This window comes from Pimephales promelas, chromosome 5, assembly GCF_988280905.1.
Source record: "Pimephales promelas chromosome 5, fPimPro1.hap1.1, whole genome shotgun sequence".
In the NCBI taxonomy this organism is placed as follows: Eukaryota; Metazoa; Chordata; class Actinopteri; order Cypriniformes; family Leuciscidae; genus Pimephales; species Pimephales promelas.
In genome coordinates, this window is record NC_142773.1 from 12061458 (window position 1) to 12079760 (window position 18303).

The following is an 18303-nucleotide window of genomic DNA, read 5'->3' on the forward strand; positions in this document are numbered from 1 at the left end:
TATAATTTTTTATGTTTTGGGAAAATGGATTTGACTTGTGAATTGATTCAGAATCGTCCGCATCGCTATGCATCTAAGATTCGAATTTTCCCCCACCCCTAATAATTGCATTATTTTTTGTAACATTTTAATTTACTGCTCTGTCTTTGTATTATTCTTGTATTGCGACTATTTGTTGCTTTTGTTTTGCCATACTATTGGTTTATCTTGTCTTTCCTATTGTTTGTATTTTTCCTTTTATCTGGCTGAGATTTTCTTCACCTCTCAATAAAATATTGTACTTTGCATTTATGTAGTGTCATTTTTTTATTATTCCTTGCACAATATATAAGTATTACACAGGGATCATTTCTGGTATAATATTAGCCCAGTTATGGCTGTTTTCTGGAGCTTTTGGATAAGTTGTGGTTGAGTTCTGGGGTAAAGGTGGTGGCAGTTTGGCTCTTGTCTGGCTGACATCTGGGGATTACGGCGTTGTTTTGGGCCAGTTCTGGATAAAATCTGGGTACATTGTAAAGCTCTGGGCCAGTTTTGGTCTGCTTCTGGCATTGATCTGGTTGACCTTCTGCAAACAGCACTTGGCCCAACCTTGGGCCGTAATTCCATGCGGTATGTGGGCCAAAATCTGACCCGAAATTTAGCCAGATCCGGCCCAAAGGCAATTTGCTATCTGGGAAGAGGCGATCTGAATCATTTCAATGCGCAGCCCAAAACATCTCTCTTGTCATTTCTTCTTTCTTCATTAAGAAGGTTGAGCTGTTAGTAACTGCAGTCCAACTGCACATGACATCAGTGCTTCAGGCACTTTTCAGTAATTCAGTCAGAAGTTTCAACTCATGTCCTGTGAAGAGGCGGCCTTCGCAAGTCTGAGGCTCTTTTTCAAGTGGAAGAGGAGACCCTTCTGTTCAGAGGCCCGTTTTAAGTGAAAAAGGTGAAACATAGCAAAGGCCGCTACTGGTTCTGTGCTCAACCTCGCTCGCTCAAACTGCTCCCTCCACCTGCACTCTTGGCACCAGGAGATCTGTGGGCTCCAGTGAAACATCCGTACAAAGGATGGGTGTGCTGGTGGGCCAGTCATCAAGCTGGAGGAAACAAAAACAAGTGGTCATTCTTTCTAATACTGTAAGTCATCACTTCTAAAAATAGTGGTTGGTGTGTTTTCTTTGTTCTATTTGAACTGAGTCAGATATAGACTACTTCAACTGTGCTCTGTAAAAGAAAACAAAGTGGTTTCTATAGGAAATAAAGATGATCTCATTCAGATGTCTGGGCAGCATTGTTGGGTAGTTAACAAATAATAGAATTACTGTCATTTAAAGAGCAACTATCATGGATTTTTGATAATGACTGTTCATATGATGTGGAATACAGCTATAAGGGAATGAAAACATCCTGCAAAGATTTATATCTTAAAGTGCACCGTATATAAAGTTATTGTCTTTCAAAAGTGAGAGTCGACTCTGAGTCTATGAAATGAATTGTTTTTGAAACGAGTCATTAGCTGTTTCGTCGTGACGTAGATACAAAACATTAGCTCATTGGCCGCTCCCAACAACTGCGCACGCAGACGGGAGTGTAAACTTGAAGTCTAGTCTAGATAGAACACATTCAAAAACTTCAGCTGAATAGCATCATGTCGAGAAGACGCTGTGTTCTACATTGCAAAGACAGTTCAGCCACTTGTTTTCATTGTCCAGGGACGAGCATGTGAAGAATCAGTGGTTAGAGTTCATATTTGCAACGATACCACAACAGTATATCCCGAACCTTGTGTTCTCATCATTTTAATGACGAATCATTCAAAAACATAAATGAATTCAAATGTGGATATGTAAGCCGGTTGTTCCTGAAGGAGGGCTCAGTACCCAGTGTATATGGATCAGGTTTGTCCTCCGACGAATCACAATCTGTAAGTATTATTAATAATGTTTGCTGTTATGTTTTCTGTAGCATGCACAATATAGTTTTATTGTGTTATGTGTGTTGTGTAACACCGCGCAGCTTCTAAGCGGGGTAAAGTTAGTTTTGTTTTTGATATTCACCAGACATTCACTGAAAAATGGCAATTACCTCCTAAACGACTTAGCCAAATATGACTTCGCTCTATATAATAAGCACTGCCCCACAAAAGCCGCCGCAATGTGAGTTTCGCTGGGAAAGCTCGCTCTTGACGGAGACGTGAGTAAGGGACAGTGTGGAAAGTGCACTTTTTCTGACACGTTTGTTCAAACACTATATACAATTTTCAACACTTGACAAGCTATAATCCTGGTTATGGGTGTTCCATTTAGAGATGTTCCATTTCCACAACTGACTGGGTCATTTGACCAATCGCCGCAGATTCGCGTCACTCAAATGAGGTGTTTGGGAAAATGAATCGTCGAATCAAAATTGGGAGTCGTTGAGCAAATCGGGTAAAAATAAATGCGTATTATAAGACAAATAAAGTGTTTTTTATCCTTTCATGCACGTTAAACTGTTTTTGGGAACTCCCAAAACAAAAATAGGAACATTTCAAATGCTATGATAGGGGCTCTTTAAATAGTTTCCCCCTAAACAAAATAGGGGTTACTCTAACTAAATTACTTTTTCTAGAGAAACTTACACAGCACTGCTGGACAGCAACTGATCATGAGATTAAACATACACTCACCAGTACACTGGGAATGGGCTCCCTGTGGCAAATCTCTTTGATCTGTGGACCAAAATGTGTTGCCGACCATCCCAGAATAAAGGCCATGGCGACTGCAACTACCACAGCGACGCTTACTATCGACGGCTTCACAAAGTCAGATGTCAGCTCTAGAAAGGAAATCACGGGTCAATTTGAACAAGCATAGTACATTTACTATCTTGTCAATTATCTTCATAGTTTCTTCCAAATGCATTATTCTGTAGACATGTAATTACATACATCTATCTACCATTTCCTTGATCACTGATCACTCACCAGGAATGGTGACGCACTGCGCGTCAATGCTGCAGATCTTGTTAATGGCTTCCACCACTGCTTCTGCCCTGAAGCACATCTTCTCTCGCCCTCGAAGCCCGGCAATGGAAACATGATAGGGATGTGCTCTGATCGCATAGTTTAAGGTCTGCAATGACATCCATCAAGGTCACAATAGACCTGAGTCAGGACAAACGGCCTGATTGATTTAGCCTACTTTATACTTACTTTCATTTTATTTTTCACAAATGAAGACAAGAGTGTTAGATGTACAGTCTGTTCAGTAGGTTGTACTTTTCACAGGCCATATTTCACAGCTTTTTTTTTTTTTTTTTTGACCACTGGAAAGATGTATCATTGCTGGCAACACATGTTATGCTTAAGCAATATCACAGTCAGAATCATGCTGTTGTTATGAATATTAGCATGGGCAATTACACTGTGTTAATATTTAAGCTGATAGCATTGCAGCCAGAAGTGAATAATTAAGTGCCCCCCCCCCCCCCCTTCCAAAAAAAAAAAGTTGCAATTAAAGCCAATGTAGGAACTGTTGGATCTCTGAGCAACATAGTGACACTTGAAATATGCCGTCTACTAGGGGTGTAACGATACCCTCATGTCACGATTTGATAAATATCACGATACTGAACTCACGATACGATATCTCTACGATAATCCATGCATATGGTAAAAGGTTGACATAAATGCACTGTTGATTAAAATGCTAAATTTGATATTACAATGTGGGTGTAAATGAATAGGCTTGGACTTGGTGCTGATATCCCCAAATATTGGGGACATGGTGCTGATATCCCCAAATAATAGAGGACAAACATTCCCCCATTGCATTATTATACATTATAGTACTGACACTAAAACTCTGTAAACGTGATTTTGGTCTCACACAGTTGTCCATAGACAAGACATGTCACTATCCATGATACACATTGACGCATTTTTGTATTGCGATATATATATATTGTTACATCCCTACCATCCACCCTTAGTCATTCATTAGCAAAGCCAGACATTAAGTGTAAACAAAGAGCTAATAACAAATATCACGTTACATGTAGTGGATAAAAGTATGAAAATATTCTCACGTTCTGTTCGTCCCCCTCCTTCCAGACTTTAAGGTTGACGGTCATATCAGAAAGTGTTGTACTGAAGTCCACCTGGATGGGATCCCGCTCCACGTTCACGGTCATTTTCGGAGGCAGCAACACTGCTATAAAAGACCACAAATGGGCATGTGACCCCATTGATTCATTTCAGACAATTTTGTTTCTGTAAAAATAACTTTATAGGCAATAATGCTCAACTGTCTCTCCTGTTGAAAGTCGCTGGTAGTTGTGTCCATGACTTTTGTCCATCGCAGTTTGTGTTTATGCGGATGCTGTAGTCAGAGTTGGAGGCCAGGTCATGTGTGAGATCACATCTGTGTTCACTGATCTCTTGGCAGTCATATGCATTCATCCATGTTCCATTAAGTTTGTAGAACTCATACTCCCTACATTGAGAATCAGAGATGAGTAATATTAATGATACAATGTACACTACTTTTATTCTTCTAACCTACAGGGAATTCATTGAATTTTGAAAGATATTATGACCAGTGTTGTACAAGTTACTTTCAAACTGTAATACATTAGGTATTACTTGTTACTGTTATTTAAAAGTAATTCATTACCTTACAATATTACTGTCTCAGAATTGTAATGCGTTACATTACTCATGTATTACTTTTGAGTTACTTTCACCAAAATAACTAAGTAGAACTTAACTTTGGGGCTGTAACGATATGCAATATGAAACCGAAATCGCGATTCGCCACATCCACGAACCTACAGAATCGCGACACACCTCTTCCAACTCCAGCGTTATTCTCCTTACCGTCCATATCCAATGCTGCCTTATCTTTAAATTAGGCTATTAGTATTATTTGAAGTTAACATTATAAAATACGTAGACCTACACCACAAAACTAGTTGAGGATAAATTATTTAAAATTGGGGAAGTCCAGCATCATGGACATGACATTTGCAGTCAAAACTTGAAATAAAAAGTCTCAGAAAATACATGTATTGAAACGTATATAGGCTACTTCCTTAAAGGACTCCAGACATTAGACAAATATCAGTCTATGTTTTATTTTTAATATTAGGGAAAAGACACACATTCATGCGTGACAAAAAATAGGAGGCAAAATATATTTTTTGTAATTCTGTTAATTACACTGCGCAAATCGGATGAGGAAGGGTTGGCTCTGCAGTCTCCATAGAACTTAAAATATTTATTTTATTTTAGTTTTCATGTTCGCATTTATGAGGAAAAAACAATGTTACAGACGCGACCGCTCTGAACTGGCACTAAAAGACTGCTTTAAAACTTTCACATAGTCTGTTGCCTTTAAGAAGTAAAAGCAGACATTACACTGTAATACAACTGTATTACTAGTGTATTAGTACTGTATTACAAGCCTCACTGAACATGTAACGAGTAAAATATTACTGAAAATTGATTAGTAATGCCTTACACTACTGCGTTACAGCAAAAAGTAATATGTTACTGTAATGTATTACTTTTGTAATGCGTTACTCCCAACACTGATTATGACCCTACAAAATACTCTTACAGATACATAGCTACACACACACTTTGTAAAGGGGCCCGAAGCGCAAAGGCCGTAAAGGACGGAAAAACGTATGGAAAATAATATCAACCCTGGAAGTCCCCCTATCTGAAGCAACAGAGGGCTGACCTCACATGATTTATGAGGCAACAGAAGGCTGATCTCACGATTTAGTTCCTTTGGAAAAAAAAACAAACAAGAAATTGCATAGGAACAATGTAACTCACTTCGGTATATGACTGCTTTTTGACCGTTAGTTCTGATTTTGTTGTCGTATGCACCGAAGAGAAAATAACTATTTTCCAGCCCAGTTTGACATTCTTTGTGCTCAATCTGCTCTGTTGCATGATTTTAACTTGAATAGCTCAGAAGAGGACAAGTTATTCTTTTACATCTATTGCTTGAACTGCATACAAACAGCCTGTGTAATTTCCCACTAATACAGGACTGCCCTGTTGAGATTTGATAAGTTGAAGTATTATAACGTTTTGATATTTTGCTTCAAATATTAATCATTTTATAACCAGTATTTTTATATTTTGTTTAGATATTTTTTTTATAAAGACAAACACTGTTTAGGTTTTACTTCAGCTTATAAAGACAGTTCTACAAGTAATAGAAATAGATTCCTTTTTATTTCTGTGAAGCTTCTTTGAAACAATCGATACTGTTAAAGCACTATAAATAAATATGACGTCATATTTAAGTGTTAAAAAGATGAAAATACCTTACATCTTACAGTTACTGCTGAATTTAGAAACTCAGAATTTGATCTTTTAATGCACACATGCATAAATGAGCATTCCAGTCTTTTTGAAGGACAGGTCAGTCACCAATGGCTCAGTAAGCAAAGAAATACTGTACATTACTGGGCAGTTTGTGGCCATACTGGTCATGTGATGATTTCATTGTTTTCGTGTGATATTTATTGCGTATCATAACATAAAATGTTGACATACTGTACACAATGCATTTCTAAAAAGTATTCATTAGCAATAAAAATAACATTGAGAAATATGCATACCCTTGAAATTGCACAGAGTAGTTGACAGTGGAGCAGGACGCCTGCAAGGGACTCCATTTCAGAATGTGCTTCATGTTTACCGAATGCATTGAGGTGTTAAGAGGTGTCGGTAGTGTACTTGGATCTGAAATGAATGAACAATATTAACATTTGACAAACATTTGGAAGAAACCGGATCTTGGTGATGATTTTTCTGTACTTGTTAAAAAATTCACACATATTGAACAGAGTGTTCAGAGCCTCAAGCAACATTCATTCACTCCCCTTGCATCGGTTAAAAGCATTTTGAGAATTTTAAACCTTCAATTCATTGCATAAACCTGTTCAGGACCATAAATACTGTAATGCCAAATTAAATTACATAATGGAATAACTATACACGCTAATGCCTCTAATAAGGCGGGTCGTAGCAGCAGTGCATAAAAGAGGATAAAATCGCAATTAATCAATGTCGACACAAGAACCTCTGAAACATCTCAGACACTCAAGTCTCAGTTGAGGTCAAGTGGGCATTAGTAAACCAATATCCTCAAAAAGGTATTTCACTATAATGGATAAATAAAATAATGTTTCAGTAAGTCAAAGCATTGCACTGGACGTTCTGGATGACCAGCTGCAGCCGTGTCCTCATATCACATATGAAATGCCTGTGATTCACAACTACCAGCTAATGCGCTCACATTTGCCTTGCTGACAAGTTTGGGTGAGGACGGGCAAAACCCAAAAGATATAGTGCAATCAGAGTACCTTCAAGATATAGTCCCTAATACCCTCCCAGCAGATGGACAGTATTGCTTCTTTTGTATAGGCTAAGAGAGACATGCTGTGTATACCATGCAAAAATGTAATGAGTTATTTAGAACATTACTTATCACAAATATATTGGAGTAGAGTTCATATAATTTTACTATACTACAAAGAACCCAAAAGATGCTTAACATCAAAGTAGGCCTATACAATAACTAATTACATTTACTCCAATACTTTACACCACTGCTATAAGGCCAGGTTTAAAATGCCAAACTTAATTTTATACAATGGAACAAGAGGTTTCTATTCCCCTAAAAGAAATAAGACCCTTGACCGTTTTTTTCTTTTTTCTTTTTTTTTCAAAACATAAAACTATACTTAGCCTATCCCACTACCATGATGTGCAGTTACTGAGAGGTTATATACGTACAGGTAATTGTCAAGTGCAGAAGCAGTGGAAACAGGCTCTTGATTAAACTGCTGCTCATAACCTCCTGTTCTCCGTCTCGGTGGATCCCAGCCCTGGTCAAGCCCTGGATCACTCTTCCTTGGCAACAACCCAAAAGAGTCCTGGGTTTTCACACTGTCCCTTTTCAAGGAAAACGGTCCCTGAGAATAATGGTGTTAGAGGAGTCTTCATGTTATCTGCGCCTGTAAACAAGCCTAAAGGAGAAACTCGAGACACTTGAGAAACGAAAGGAACAACGAACAGCATGACTCGTTGGGCGAGATACCTCACGCTCAGGAATAAACCTGTAGGACCCGTTCGAAAATTACGGTTGAATGAGATTTATGAAACTAAATGAAACTATGTTAAACGCAAGGAGAGTCCCTTTGTGGGAGGAGGTGTGTTAATCCGGCCTTTAAATTGTAAAATCAAGTCAAGTCATCTACATTTATATAGCGCATTTAACAATGGTTCCAAAGTGGCTATAGTGGTAATAACAAATCTAGAAAGCTCTAGAATAAAGTTATATATATATATATATATATATATATATGTGTGTGTGTGTGTGTGTGTGTGTGTGTTTGTGTGTGTGTGTGTGTGTGTGTGTGTGTGTGTGTGTGTTTGTTTTAACCCAGTTCTATGTTTTCTGTTTTATTTTTCCTATAAGGGTTAATCAAAAACATGTCTAAAAATTGAATTCATAAAATAATAATTTTATATAGTGCATTTAAAAGTAGTGTGTCAAAGCACTTTACATAAAAAAACAAAAAAAAAACAAAAAAAAAAAACAAAACAATTGATTGGCTCTGATCCCTCTGCTGTGGCGGCTTGAGTTCCTGTCAGGTTGGGGTTGGACTTCAGGATTCGGGTCGAGTCTCCAGCTCAAGCACTCCACCAAGGACAGCAAGTGTGTTCTTTCCTATCCAATACACAGATTATATGAACAAGTCAACTCATGACTGATATTTTAAGAGCTGTTATAGCTACAACAGAATTGAATTCTATTTGCACTGATTCTCTTATTTTCCCGTCTACCGTAAAACCGCATTGAAAAAATCTGCATTGTACAAAGCGCTATATAAATGAAGGTGACTTGACTATAACAAGAACACAAACGTGAAAATCTTACAACAAACGATCCAGAGTTGAAGACAAGTGATAATAATCCTACTCTGTCTGTTACACTTCCTCACACCTGAAATCATCAATCATGATCGAGTGAATCTCCTGAACTCCTACAGTAGATCGTTTCTAATCCATGTATGTTGGGACATCTGCTCTAACGTGGGCCGTTTCGCTGGATCCCGGGCTAGACACTGCCTAATCAGATCACTGCATTCTGTACAAATGTTAACAAGGAGAGAGCTGGTTAGTCATGTGACTTGGAATCTATGAGAACAGCATCTAAACCTGACTAATATAATGTAAAATGTTCCTTAATCTTTACTTTAAAAGTAAAGTATGTTGTTTCTGCGACACTAGTGGCATTGAGCGGAAATAATGACAAAATAAAGCATCATTTCAAAAAAAAACCTTGCAGAGACCTCTTTCGTGCCTCACGTCTTCCCCAACTTAGACATCGCTCATATTCAACATGTACATACTGTATTATTCACTCACCCCTGGATAAGTTGGAATTGGGAAATGTAACTTTGGCTTCGATGACTTCCGTTCTACTCTGAAAAGGACAAGATCCGTTGAGCATCTCGTACAGCATCACTCCCAGAGCCCAGACATTTGCTGGGACGGCGTGGAATCTGGGCTCTGTGAAGACTTCAGGTGGGCAGTGATCATTTCTTCCTGTAAACGAGACATTTGCACATTGTTGAGCTTTTTTTCTTAAAGCGACACTACATTCAGGTTTCCACACTCCCAAAATGCTCACCAAGGTATATGTCGCTCTCGTAGCCCTCGCTGCTGAATAGCTGACCGCAGCCAAAGTCTATCAGCTTGAGGTCTAACGAGTTTCTCTTCAGCAGGAAATTCTGCGCATGAACGTCGTTGTGAAAAACGCCATGCTCGATGCAGTGTTGAACTGCCAGAACAGCCTGTTGCGTGAAGACCCGTGCTATTGTTTCACACACATCAGGATCACGGCGAGTGATGAAGTCCTTCAAGCTCTCGCAGGGTTCGGGGAACTCCATGATGAGAGAGAATTTGCGAGGGTGTTCAAACCACTCGTACAGCTGTATGACGTAGGGGCTTATGGGTTCTCGCCTCATCATTAACAGCAGCGCCACTTCTGTAATGAGAGGTTCGGGATGCCCAGGCTAGAGAAAAGCAGTAGACAGAAGGTTAGCTGGGTGAAACATCTCACTTTTCTTTTTAGATACGTTCAAAAGAGCCTCAAAAGAGCTCAACGTTTTTTCTGTTGTGGCTCTAGGCTTATTTGTCAATCACATTTACACATAATGCTTCCTATGTGTGTATTAACTACACAGCAATCTGCACTTAAACAACTAAATACATATTCAGGTTTTGCCCGACTTACAATGTCAAGATAATGAAAATTGTCACACTTGCGCATCCGCTTGATGGCAACCTGCAAAATAAAAAACAGTTTCAGTAACAGTTTTCAAGCACCTGACCTTGCACTAAGTACCATCTGCACATTGTTCTGAATGTGTTTTGATGCGCACAAAAGCAAAATGTTTGTACAATTCGGGAAGACTTACCCTTTTGCCATCAAGTTTGCGTGTTCCCCTGTACACACTGCCAAACGTTCCGCATCCAATCATCGCTCCCGCTTCATAAAGAGACTCAAAGGACTCTGAAAAACAAACAGAAATATACAGTATGAGAGATTGTTTTATTTGAAAAAAATATCAGTCCCGGTTGTGTCGAGAAAACAATAATAATATGGTGAAAATAATATGAATATTCTCTTAACACAAGAAGGCAATACCGTTTAAAATAATTTAGAGAAATAAGGACTGGCCATTTACCATTATTTGGCTCGACACCGGAGAGATCAGTATCAGGTGGTGACGTTGGATCAGGATCAGGTGGTGATGTTGGATCAGGATCACGTGGTGATGTTGGATCAGGCTCTGGCTCTGGCTCCAGATCTGCTGGAGGGACAAAAGGCTCGACAACATCCACAGCACAACTGTGGCAACGGCAGCAGAAAGAACCCTTCATAGCCTTCCATAGTCAGTGGAGGAAACGACCAAATCTTTTCCTCTTCCTTGTAGGCTTTCCTGAAATGAAGAGAAACATCTCTGATGTCAAATGAATGATATCATGACATAACTTACATTTTACTGTTAAATTCTTATCTGTAATGTTACAAATCCTAAGTAATGGAAATATTTCCAAGCTACCCTTCTGCTAAAAGCCTGCATAAATGTCCCAAGATAGCATTTCACAACTTTCATGACTCAGTCGGCACGACGGCCATTTTATTCAACTGCAATGGTTTTTGTTGGTTAAAGGAAGATTATATTTGATAATTTTGCAGTTTGAGAACATGTTTTCTTAATGCTCTGAAATATTTCTAAGCAAAAATGTAAAAATCACCAGACATTAAAATGCTAAAAACTGGAAATTGCAAAATCTCTTTCTATACACTTCACACTGGCCAGCCTTATTTCAGTCTCACCTGTTGAGCTCTTGTTCACAGGAGAAGACTCCATGGCACTCCGAGCAGTTCGGCCTCTTGAAGTCTCTGATGGCTCTTCAGCAACTTGACCCGGCAGCGGAGGGCACAGCCACCCTTCCCAGCTGTCGGACCTGGACAAACCGCAGCTGCTGCCACTGTCCTGTTCGCTTTGGCTCTCCGAAACATCACCACTCCACCTCCACACCACACTGTACGAGCCTCTGCTGCTCAGCCTCAACGACTCTCTGCAGAACCTCCTCTCCACATTGTCCTCAGAGAGGGACAAAGATGAAGATGAGTCTGTGGAAAATATCAGAAATCAAAAACTTTATTTTTTTGTTATGATTTTTTAAATAATATTTATATGTAAGAATTGGTCAAAGCCTATTCTGACCTCTGCGAGAGTGTTTCGACGAAGTGGACGGACGTCCATCATCTGGGCTCCTCTGGGTGCCGCTCTGCCCCTCCTTCCTCCAGTGAGCCGGACCTGTGGACACAGAAACGGACAACTCAGAAGACGAAGACTGTGTTAAATGTCCATGAAGCTCCTGGATCTGTGTCTGGGTCGGGTCTGGCTGCGTATCCTCACCGCGGTCATCGGAAACGGGTCTCCAAACCTCCTGACCAGCCGTCTGTGTGAAATCAGCTCTCCTGGATCTGGAGCGGCCTAAGGGTGGGATATTACACATAGTTAGCCAATACTCAATGTCAGTGGTCAATTTCAAATGGTTACTATACATAACACGATTTCATATGCAAGGAATCAAATACATGTGATCACTTACTGTAGCAAGAAACATTGAGGGATCAAATTTACCTTGCACAAGTTCCTTCACATTAATTTCCTCAATCATTGTATGCTACAACAACAATATCATACCATTTACAAATAAAAAACTAAAGCCCTCACCTCCTCTCCCCCAGATGTGAGCCATTGACGTCCTCCAATCTGCAATAAAAACAATATTAAAAAAAGATCAAAACACAACTCTACTAAAGGTTAACACTAAGAATTAAATAAAACAATAAACAAAAAACGACAAAAAAAATATACTCCCCACTCCTTCTAACGTATTTAAAAAAGAACAATACCCAACTCTACTCAAAGTTAACACTAAGAATTAAATAAACAACAAACAAAAAAAATCAAATAAAACAATAAATTAAAAAAAATTAAATAAAACAATAAAAAAACTCCCCACTCCTTCTAACGTAAGAAAAGAACAATTAAAATATTAGTCTCCACAAAAACAATATGAACTATTTAAAACGTAAAATATGTAAAGGATATATATGCTCCGATCTTCTTATAGAATAAAGGTCTCTTCTCAGCTCAGCTTCACAAGTTTTGTGTAGAATTGCGCAAAAGTCTCTGAATTGTTCGCCTCGTCTCTCAACCAAGTCAGAAAACGATCACTTCAAATGTACACATAATGCATAACACGTGTCGTTATGGCAACTAAAATTCAAATCGTTCGTAACCACGCACGTGCGCCTGAAGCGCTAATCGAAACTTAATTTTAAACAGTTATTATTATAATAATTATTACTATTATTATATTGATAATCCGTTTATCAATATAATAATAGTAATAATTATTACTAATTCTTGCCCAAAACGTAGGACGTGAAGGAAGCCAATCAGCTTGCAGGATCACTTATATGCGTCATCACGCCGGTTGTTGAAATTTTTTTATTTATTTTTTTTATGATTTTACTAATCATGGAGTGGAGGATGACGTTCTTTGTTTATTTTACAATGATCATTAGCACTATCTTTCTCAAACAATGTTTAAATTGTTAACAGTTTATCTGCGCTGCTCATTCGGACTGAAATTTGTAGGATATTATTATTAGACATAGTATCATGGACATAATAAATACATAGATGCCTGTGCTTCTTGGGGCTGTACAAATCGCCACACAACTGAAAACTGGTCTCGAGGAATTATCTTTCACAAGCAAGACTGAACATTTGTTTCTGGCTGTATTTGGTCATGATATAGTGTAGTTCAAAGGAGAAAGGCCGTGAAATTTCAAAATACTACTGTTATTGTGTCACGAAACGTTGTTTGAAAAGTTTTTCAGTCGACAATGTAGTTGTTTACCCCTCTGGTTATCTTCATTTGTGTCTATACTCATTATCTTTGGGGTCTCCAGGGACCCCAGACAATAACATTTAATTTTGTAACAGAATTATTTATATATTTTTCACAAATGTAATTATAGTCTGTTTATTAATGTTTTTACTCAACATTTGTGCAGTTTTTAGAGGATTATTGATATCTTTTACATTTCAATAAATAAATAAATATCTAAATAGGCTTTTTTACAAAAAAAAAAAAAATTAACAATAGCAATAGGGTTTCAGCACTTTGTGCTTGAACCCATAAAAAACAGCATTTTATGTCAAATTTACTTTAGAGAAAATACCCAGATTTTTAACTTTCATTTATGGGGATAACATGGATCATTTGAAATGATTTAATGTCATGATCATTTGAAAGTTGCACATCAATCTCTTCAGTGGACCCTGGTGCATCATTCTATGCATTGCAACAAAGTTGTTAGCCATTGAGTTTTGATTTTTTTTCCCCCCTCCAAACCAAGATGGCCAATGGCCAGTCAGACATGCCAAGTTACAGAATATTCACCCATCCATATATATATATATATATATATATATATATATATATATATATATATATACAGTATATGTGTGTAAAATATATATTGCCGCACCAAGCAGTATCTAATGAGTCATATATCACAGTAAAATTTTCCAAGTTTTGATTTTAGATTGGGAGAAAAATCTGATTAATCACCTGTCCGCTATAGTGGACCTCATGCATCAATGGCTATATTTTAGCTACAATTCATACTTATACTGTGAATATTGTTTTTAAAAATACTTAATCTGCAGTAATTTGTTTTGACTGTAAATAAATGTATTTGTATTATTAGAATATAATTTTCATTGACGTCTAAAAAAGTTATGTAATTACATAATTTGTGACTTGTAATGCATTACTTTACTCATTTCATGAAAAAGTAATCTAATTACGTAATGCATTACTTCTTAGATCAAAAAAAAAATCTGTTAACGTAATGAATGTTGCTTGTACTGCATTTATTTACTCGTAACATCAAAAAGTAATCTGATTACACAATTCATGTTACTTGTAATGCATTGTTAGATCACAAAGTAATCTGATTATGTAATGCACACTACTTGTAATTAATTGTTAGATCAAAAAGTAATCTGATTATGTAATGCATGTTACTTCTAACACATTACTTTACTCGTAGCATCAAACAAGTAATCTGAATGCGTTATACCTGCCCCAACACTGCTCATTTCAGATGAGACTGAAAAAAAAAAAAAGTATAGCTAGGTTTTCTCAAAAGAGTGCTATGCTAGAAATGTGTCCATCTCTAACATAATCAGAATTATCAGCTAATAAGGGTAAATTGACATAGTCTGGCACACTGGAGCGAGCATCTGAGTGTTTCCACAGTTGTTCATTGACAGGCTGTAGACATTTCTGATGGAATCACATCCTCATGTTCTGATATGAAGGTCAATTGCCTTTGCAATATTTCAGATTTATATATATATATTAATATATTTTAAAGTTTTCACATGATTTGATGTAACTGTACTGATTAGTTTGTTAAATACACATATTTTATCTGTTTGATTATTGCATTATGTTTAATACAGTATCTCTTACTTCAGTTTAAACTATAAATTCATGCTGTCCGCTCAAGTGGACATCTGGAAATCTCTTTGAAAAAAAAAAAAAAAAATTCAAATGAAATTTTGTTTTCCATGCCCTAAGAGCAATAAAAACACAAAGGAAAAAAATCGTCTCAGGTTACGTATGTAACCCTGGTTCCCTGAGAGGGAACGAGAGCTGCGTTTGGAACGCGGTGGGAACGCTCTGCGTGATTGCGTCGTGAAGCACGTGTATAATCTGTCCAATGGAAGAACAAGACGTCATGGGCGATGACGTCATGACCAGGAAACTATAAAGCACCCCAGAAAATAGACCGCATCAGCTTCTGAAAAGGCCTGAAGCAAGTCGATCACAGGCATGCAGGAAGTATGGCAGGCGAACGCAGCTCTCGTTCCCTCTCAGGGCTGTATATTTCATCAAAAATTGTGTCTAGTACTATATACAAATGTTTAATTGGCATCTTTTTTCAAACGACCCGACCGACCGCGACCCGAATATCATTAAAAACATTTTTGGATGACCCGTAACTGCTCATTTCGGATCAACCCGCGCATCACTGGTATATTCCCACCGGTTAATCAACGTGTGACTCCGCTGGGACTTGGGAGCTTTTAAATCGCTTACTTACAACCGAAAGTCGAAATACGGATGTCCGCACAAGATATTAATGGTGTGGAGTAGAGCGAGCATTTTAAATAAATTCCTATTAAGTAGGATTGAACTAAACAGAAAGAATGTTCACTCTGTTTTGCTGGTTCCTCGCTGGTGGATCATATGATTACTTTGTCATAATCTATGACAAAAATGCTATTATAAACCATATTAATAATAGATAATACACATTGCTCTTATTTTTGAAAAATACATTCATGAAAAACAAGATAACAAAAATCATAAAAACATATAGCCATGGCTGCTATAAATGTTTGAAATGCATAGGACAGATGTTTAATGACGCAGCAACATATAATTGAAAGGCAATTAATAATCTGTCATTACGTCACTGCATTATGATATTACGGCTCCAATACGGTGCAGCACAAAGCACTTATGTGCATCCCGAGCGGAGAATGATGTGCTTGAAGCCACATGAAGTTACAGCGCATTGAGTCCGTATTGAAAAGTTCAAAGCACAAAGGAAATACATATTTATGAACAGTGTATTATACATTATCTATCTATGCAATAGTTTATTGAGCCTTTTCTTTTAAAGGTTTTAAATTTCAGTTACTGTGTGCGTGAAGAACAATTATAGTGCTCTGACTCTAGTGTTGTGATCTAACCGACAGCGTCCGACACCTGGTAGAAAGTAACACGATTAAGTTACAGCAATAAAGTCCAGCAAGAAAAAGTTTCTTCATTCGAAAATATAGACCTTTAGACCTTTATCTTAAAGATCCAGTATAATAGGATTAACATTCAATCATCTTGAAGATCGTTTCATCATTGACTGTAACCGAATGTGACGTGCTGTTTGAATGCTGAATGGAGAATGACTGACAGGCGCAGAGAGGGAAAAGTTTGTGTTCTTGAATTTAATGACTTAAATATTAATTTCTATATCACATAATAGCTTCAGAACACTAATAATACAGTACACAAAAACTTTATGGTACGTTAGAAAGTTTTTGTGCCTTTGTGCCTAACATAGAATAGTATATGCACAATATAGAATTTGAATCAGCCTCGTCAAAGATGGCAGTGTCAGAGCCGATACCGATCCTGAGTATCTAATCGGCACACTTCTTTTCAACAGTCAAATTGAAATTGAAATTGCTTGAAACTCAACAGATACATCACATTTATTAGCCAGTAGACATGTGCAAAGTTTCAGAAACGGGCATAGTGCAAGGACTAAATAGCGCCACCTTTTGACAAAAGTGGGGTTGTTAGTTTTATCTACAGTTACAAAAATCGGTATATACATTGTACTCCTCAAGCCGGACAACTTTCTAATACATAGTCATTAGCTTGGACCAAGAGGAAGTCAGATATTTTGGTTTGAATATGGTGAGCCTCTCTCTGAGCCTACGTCCCTGTATGGCAAGCCCTTTTAACATTTAAAAGCTAAGTTTGCCTGTCCGGAATTAACATTGTAGATATCATCAACGTCTTTCTGTCTATTCGTAATTACATTTTGGATAGTTTGTATTATCATTTAAGATATCTGTAACATAATTGTGACTAGTCGAAATGACAGAGTATGGCAAGCCGTTTTAACATTTAATCATAAAAGGGCCAAAGCCTTCGGCACCGCCACCCGGGTGCATTTAGGTAACTAAAGGAACCGGGGTTGCGGTGCCACCGGCTTGGGCCCGCCATCGCTGCTCGCAGCTATATTTTACTGTTGAGTTTTTTTTTTTTTCCTATGTACTTACAGTATTTATATTTGTATTGCTTGCTTAACGTCATCTCGTGGTGCCATCTCAAAGAGGCGCAACATCTCTTTCTCGGACCTTTACCTTCACTGTTTCCTTCTGGTGGAATGATCTGCCCAACTCAACTCGAGCTGCTGAGTTTGGTGGTCATTTTCAAGAAACGGCTGAACACGCATCTTTTTCTGCAACACTTGGTCACATCAATACTAACACCTTCTCTTCTCTTCTCTTCTCTTCTCTTCTCTTCTCTTCTCTTCTCTTCTCTTCTCTTCTCTTCTTTTCTCTTCTCTTCTCTTCTCTTCTCTATTTTTTAATTGGGGTTATAGTAGCTACTTTCATATAGTTGTCCTATTGTTAGTTTAAATGCTTGTTCTCCTCATTTGCAAGTCGCTTTGGATAAAAGCATCAGCTAAATGATTAAATGTAAATGTAATGAACTGAGCTGGACGATTAGTATAGGCTTGAATTGACAGTCCTGTGGCTGAACCATGTCCTTATTTTATTATTTTCTTGTTATCACTGTAAAGCTGCCTTGAATCAATCTGTACTGTAAAAAGCTCAATATAAATAAAGGTTACTTAACTTGACTTAACTATATCCTGTTATAAATAATAAAAACAAGAATTCATGCAGGTAACTTTTTTTTTTTTTGCCCCATGTCTTAAATTTGGGGTATTTTTTTTTCCCCAAGTCCCCATAATTTTCAACTCTGGTATTTGCATGGTGTGATTGTGTGAGGCGGGGCTCTTTTTTCAAGCGCAAGCAGAGAAGATGTGCCTC

The 18303-nt window shown here is 37.7% G+C and overlaps 1 protein-coding gene and 1 pseudogene across 2 annotated transcripts; both read right to left on the reverse strand.

The window, feature by feature from the left end:
• Positions 1–892: 892 nt before the first annotated feature.
• Positions 893–8060, reverse strand: il20rb (interleukin 20 receptor subunit beta). Its single transcript, XM_039649532.2, has 7 exons — positions 7787–8060; positions 6607–6730; positions 4273–4460; positions 4054–4178; positions 2951–3098; positions 2654–2802; positions 893–1082 (listed from the first exon to the last, which is right to left on the reverse strand). The coding sequence occupies exons 1-7, from the start codon at positions 7842–7844 to the stop codon at positions 981–983; spliced, it is 894 nt and encodes a 297-aa protein (XP_039505466.2). The 5' UTR covers positions 7845–8060; the 3' UTR covers positions 893–980.
• Positions 8061–9008: 948 nt separating this feature from the next.
• Positions 9009–12003, reverse strand: LOC120461395 (serine/threonine-protein kinase pim-3-like; annotated as a pseudogene). The gene is made up of 8 exons (XR_016168611.1): positions 11800–12003; positions 11406–11705; positions 10750–11004; positions 10480–10574; positions 10296–10346; positions 9690–10074; positions 9425–9604; positions 9009–9143 (listed from the first exon to the last, which is right to left on the reverse strand). The product of XR_016168611.1 is annotated as a serine/threonine-protein kinase pim-3-like (transcript).
• Between the last annotated feature and the right edge of the window lie 6300 nt (positions 12004–18303).

Coding starts and splice junctions, on each gene's coding strand:
- il20rb (XM_039649532.2), bottom strand. CDS start 7,844: ATGAGCAGCAGTTTAATCAAGAGCCTGTTTCCACTGCTTCTGCACTTG. Junction 4,179..4,272: donor GACTTTCAACAGGAGAGACA/GTTGAGCATTAT, acceptor GGTCTTTTATAG/CAGTGTTGCTGCCTCCGAAA. Junction 1,083..2,653: donor AGCCCATTCCCAGTGTACTG/GTGAGTGTATGT, acceptor TGTTTCCTCCAG/CTTGATGACTGGCCCACCAG.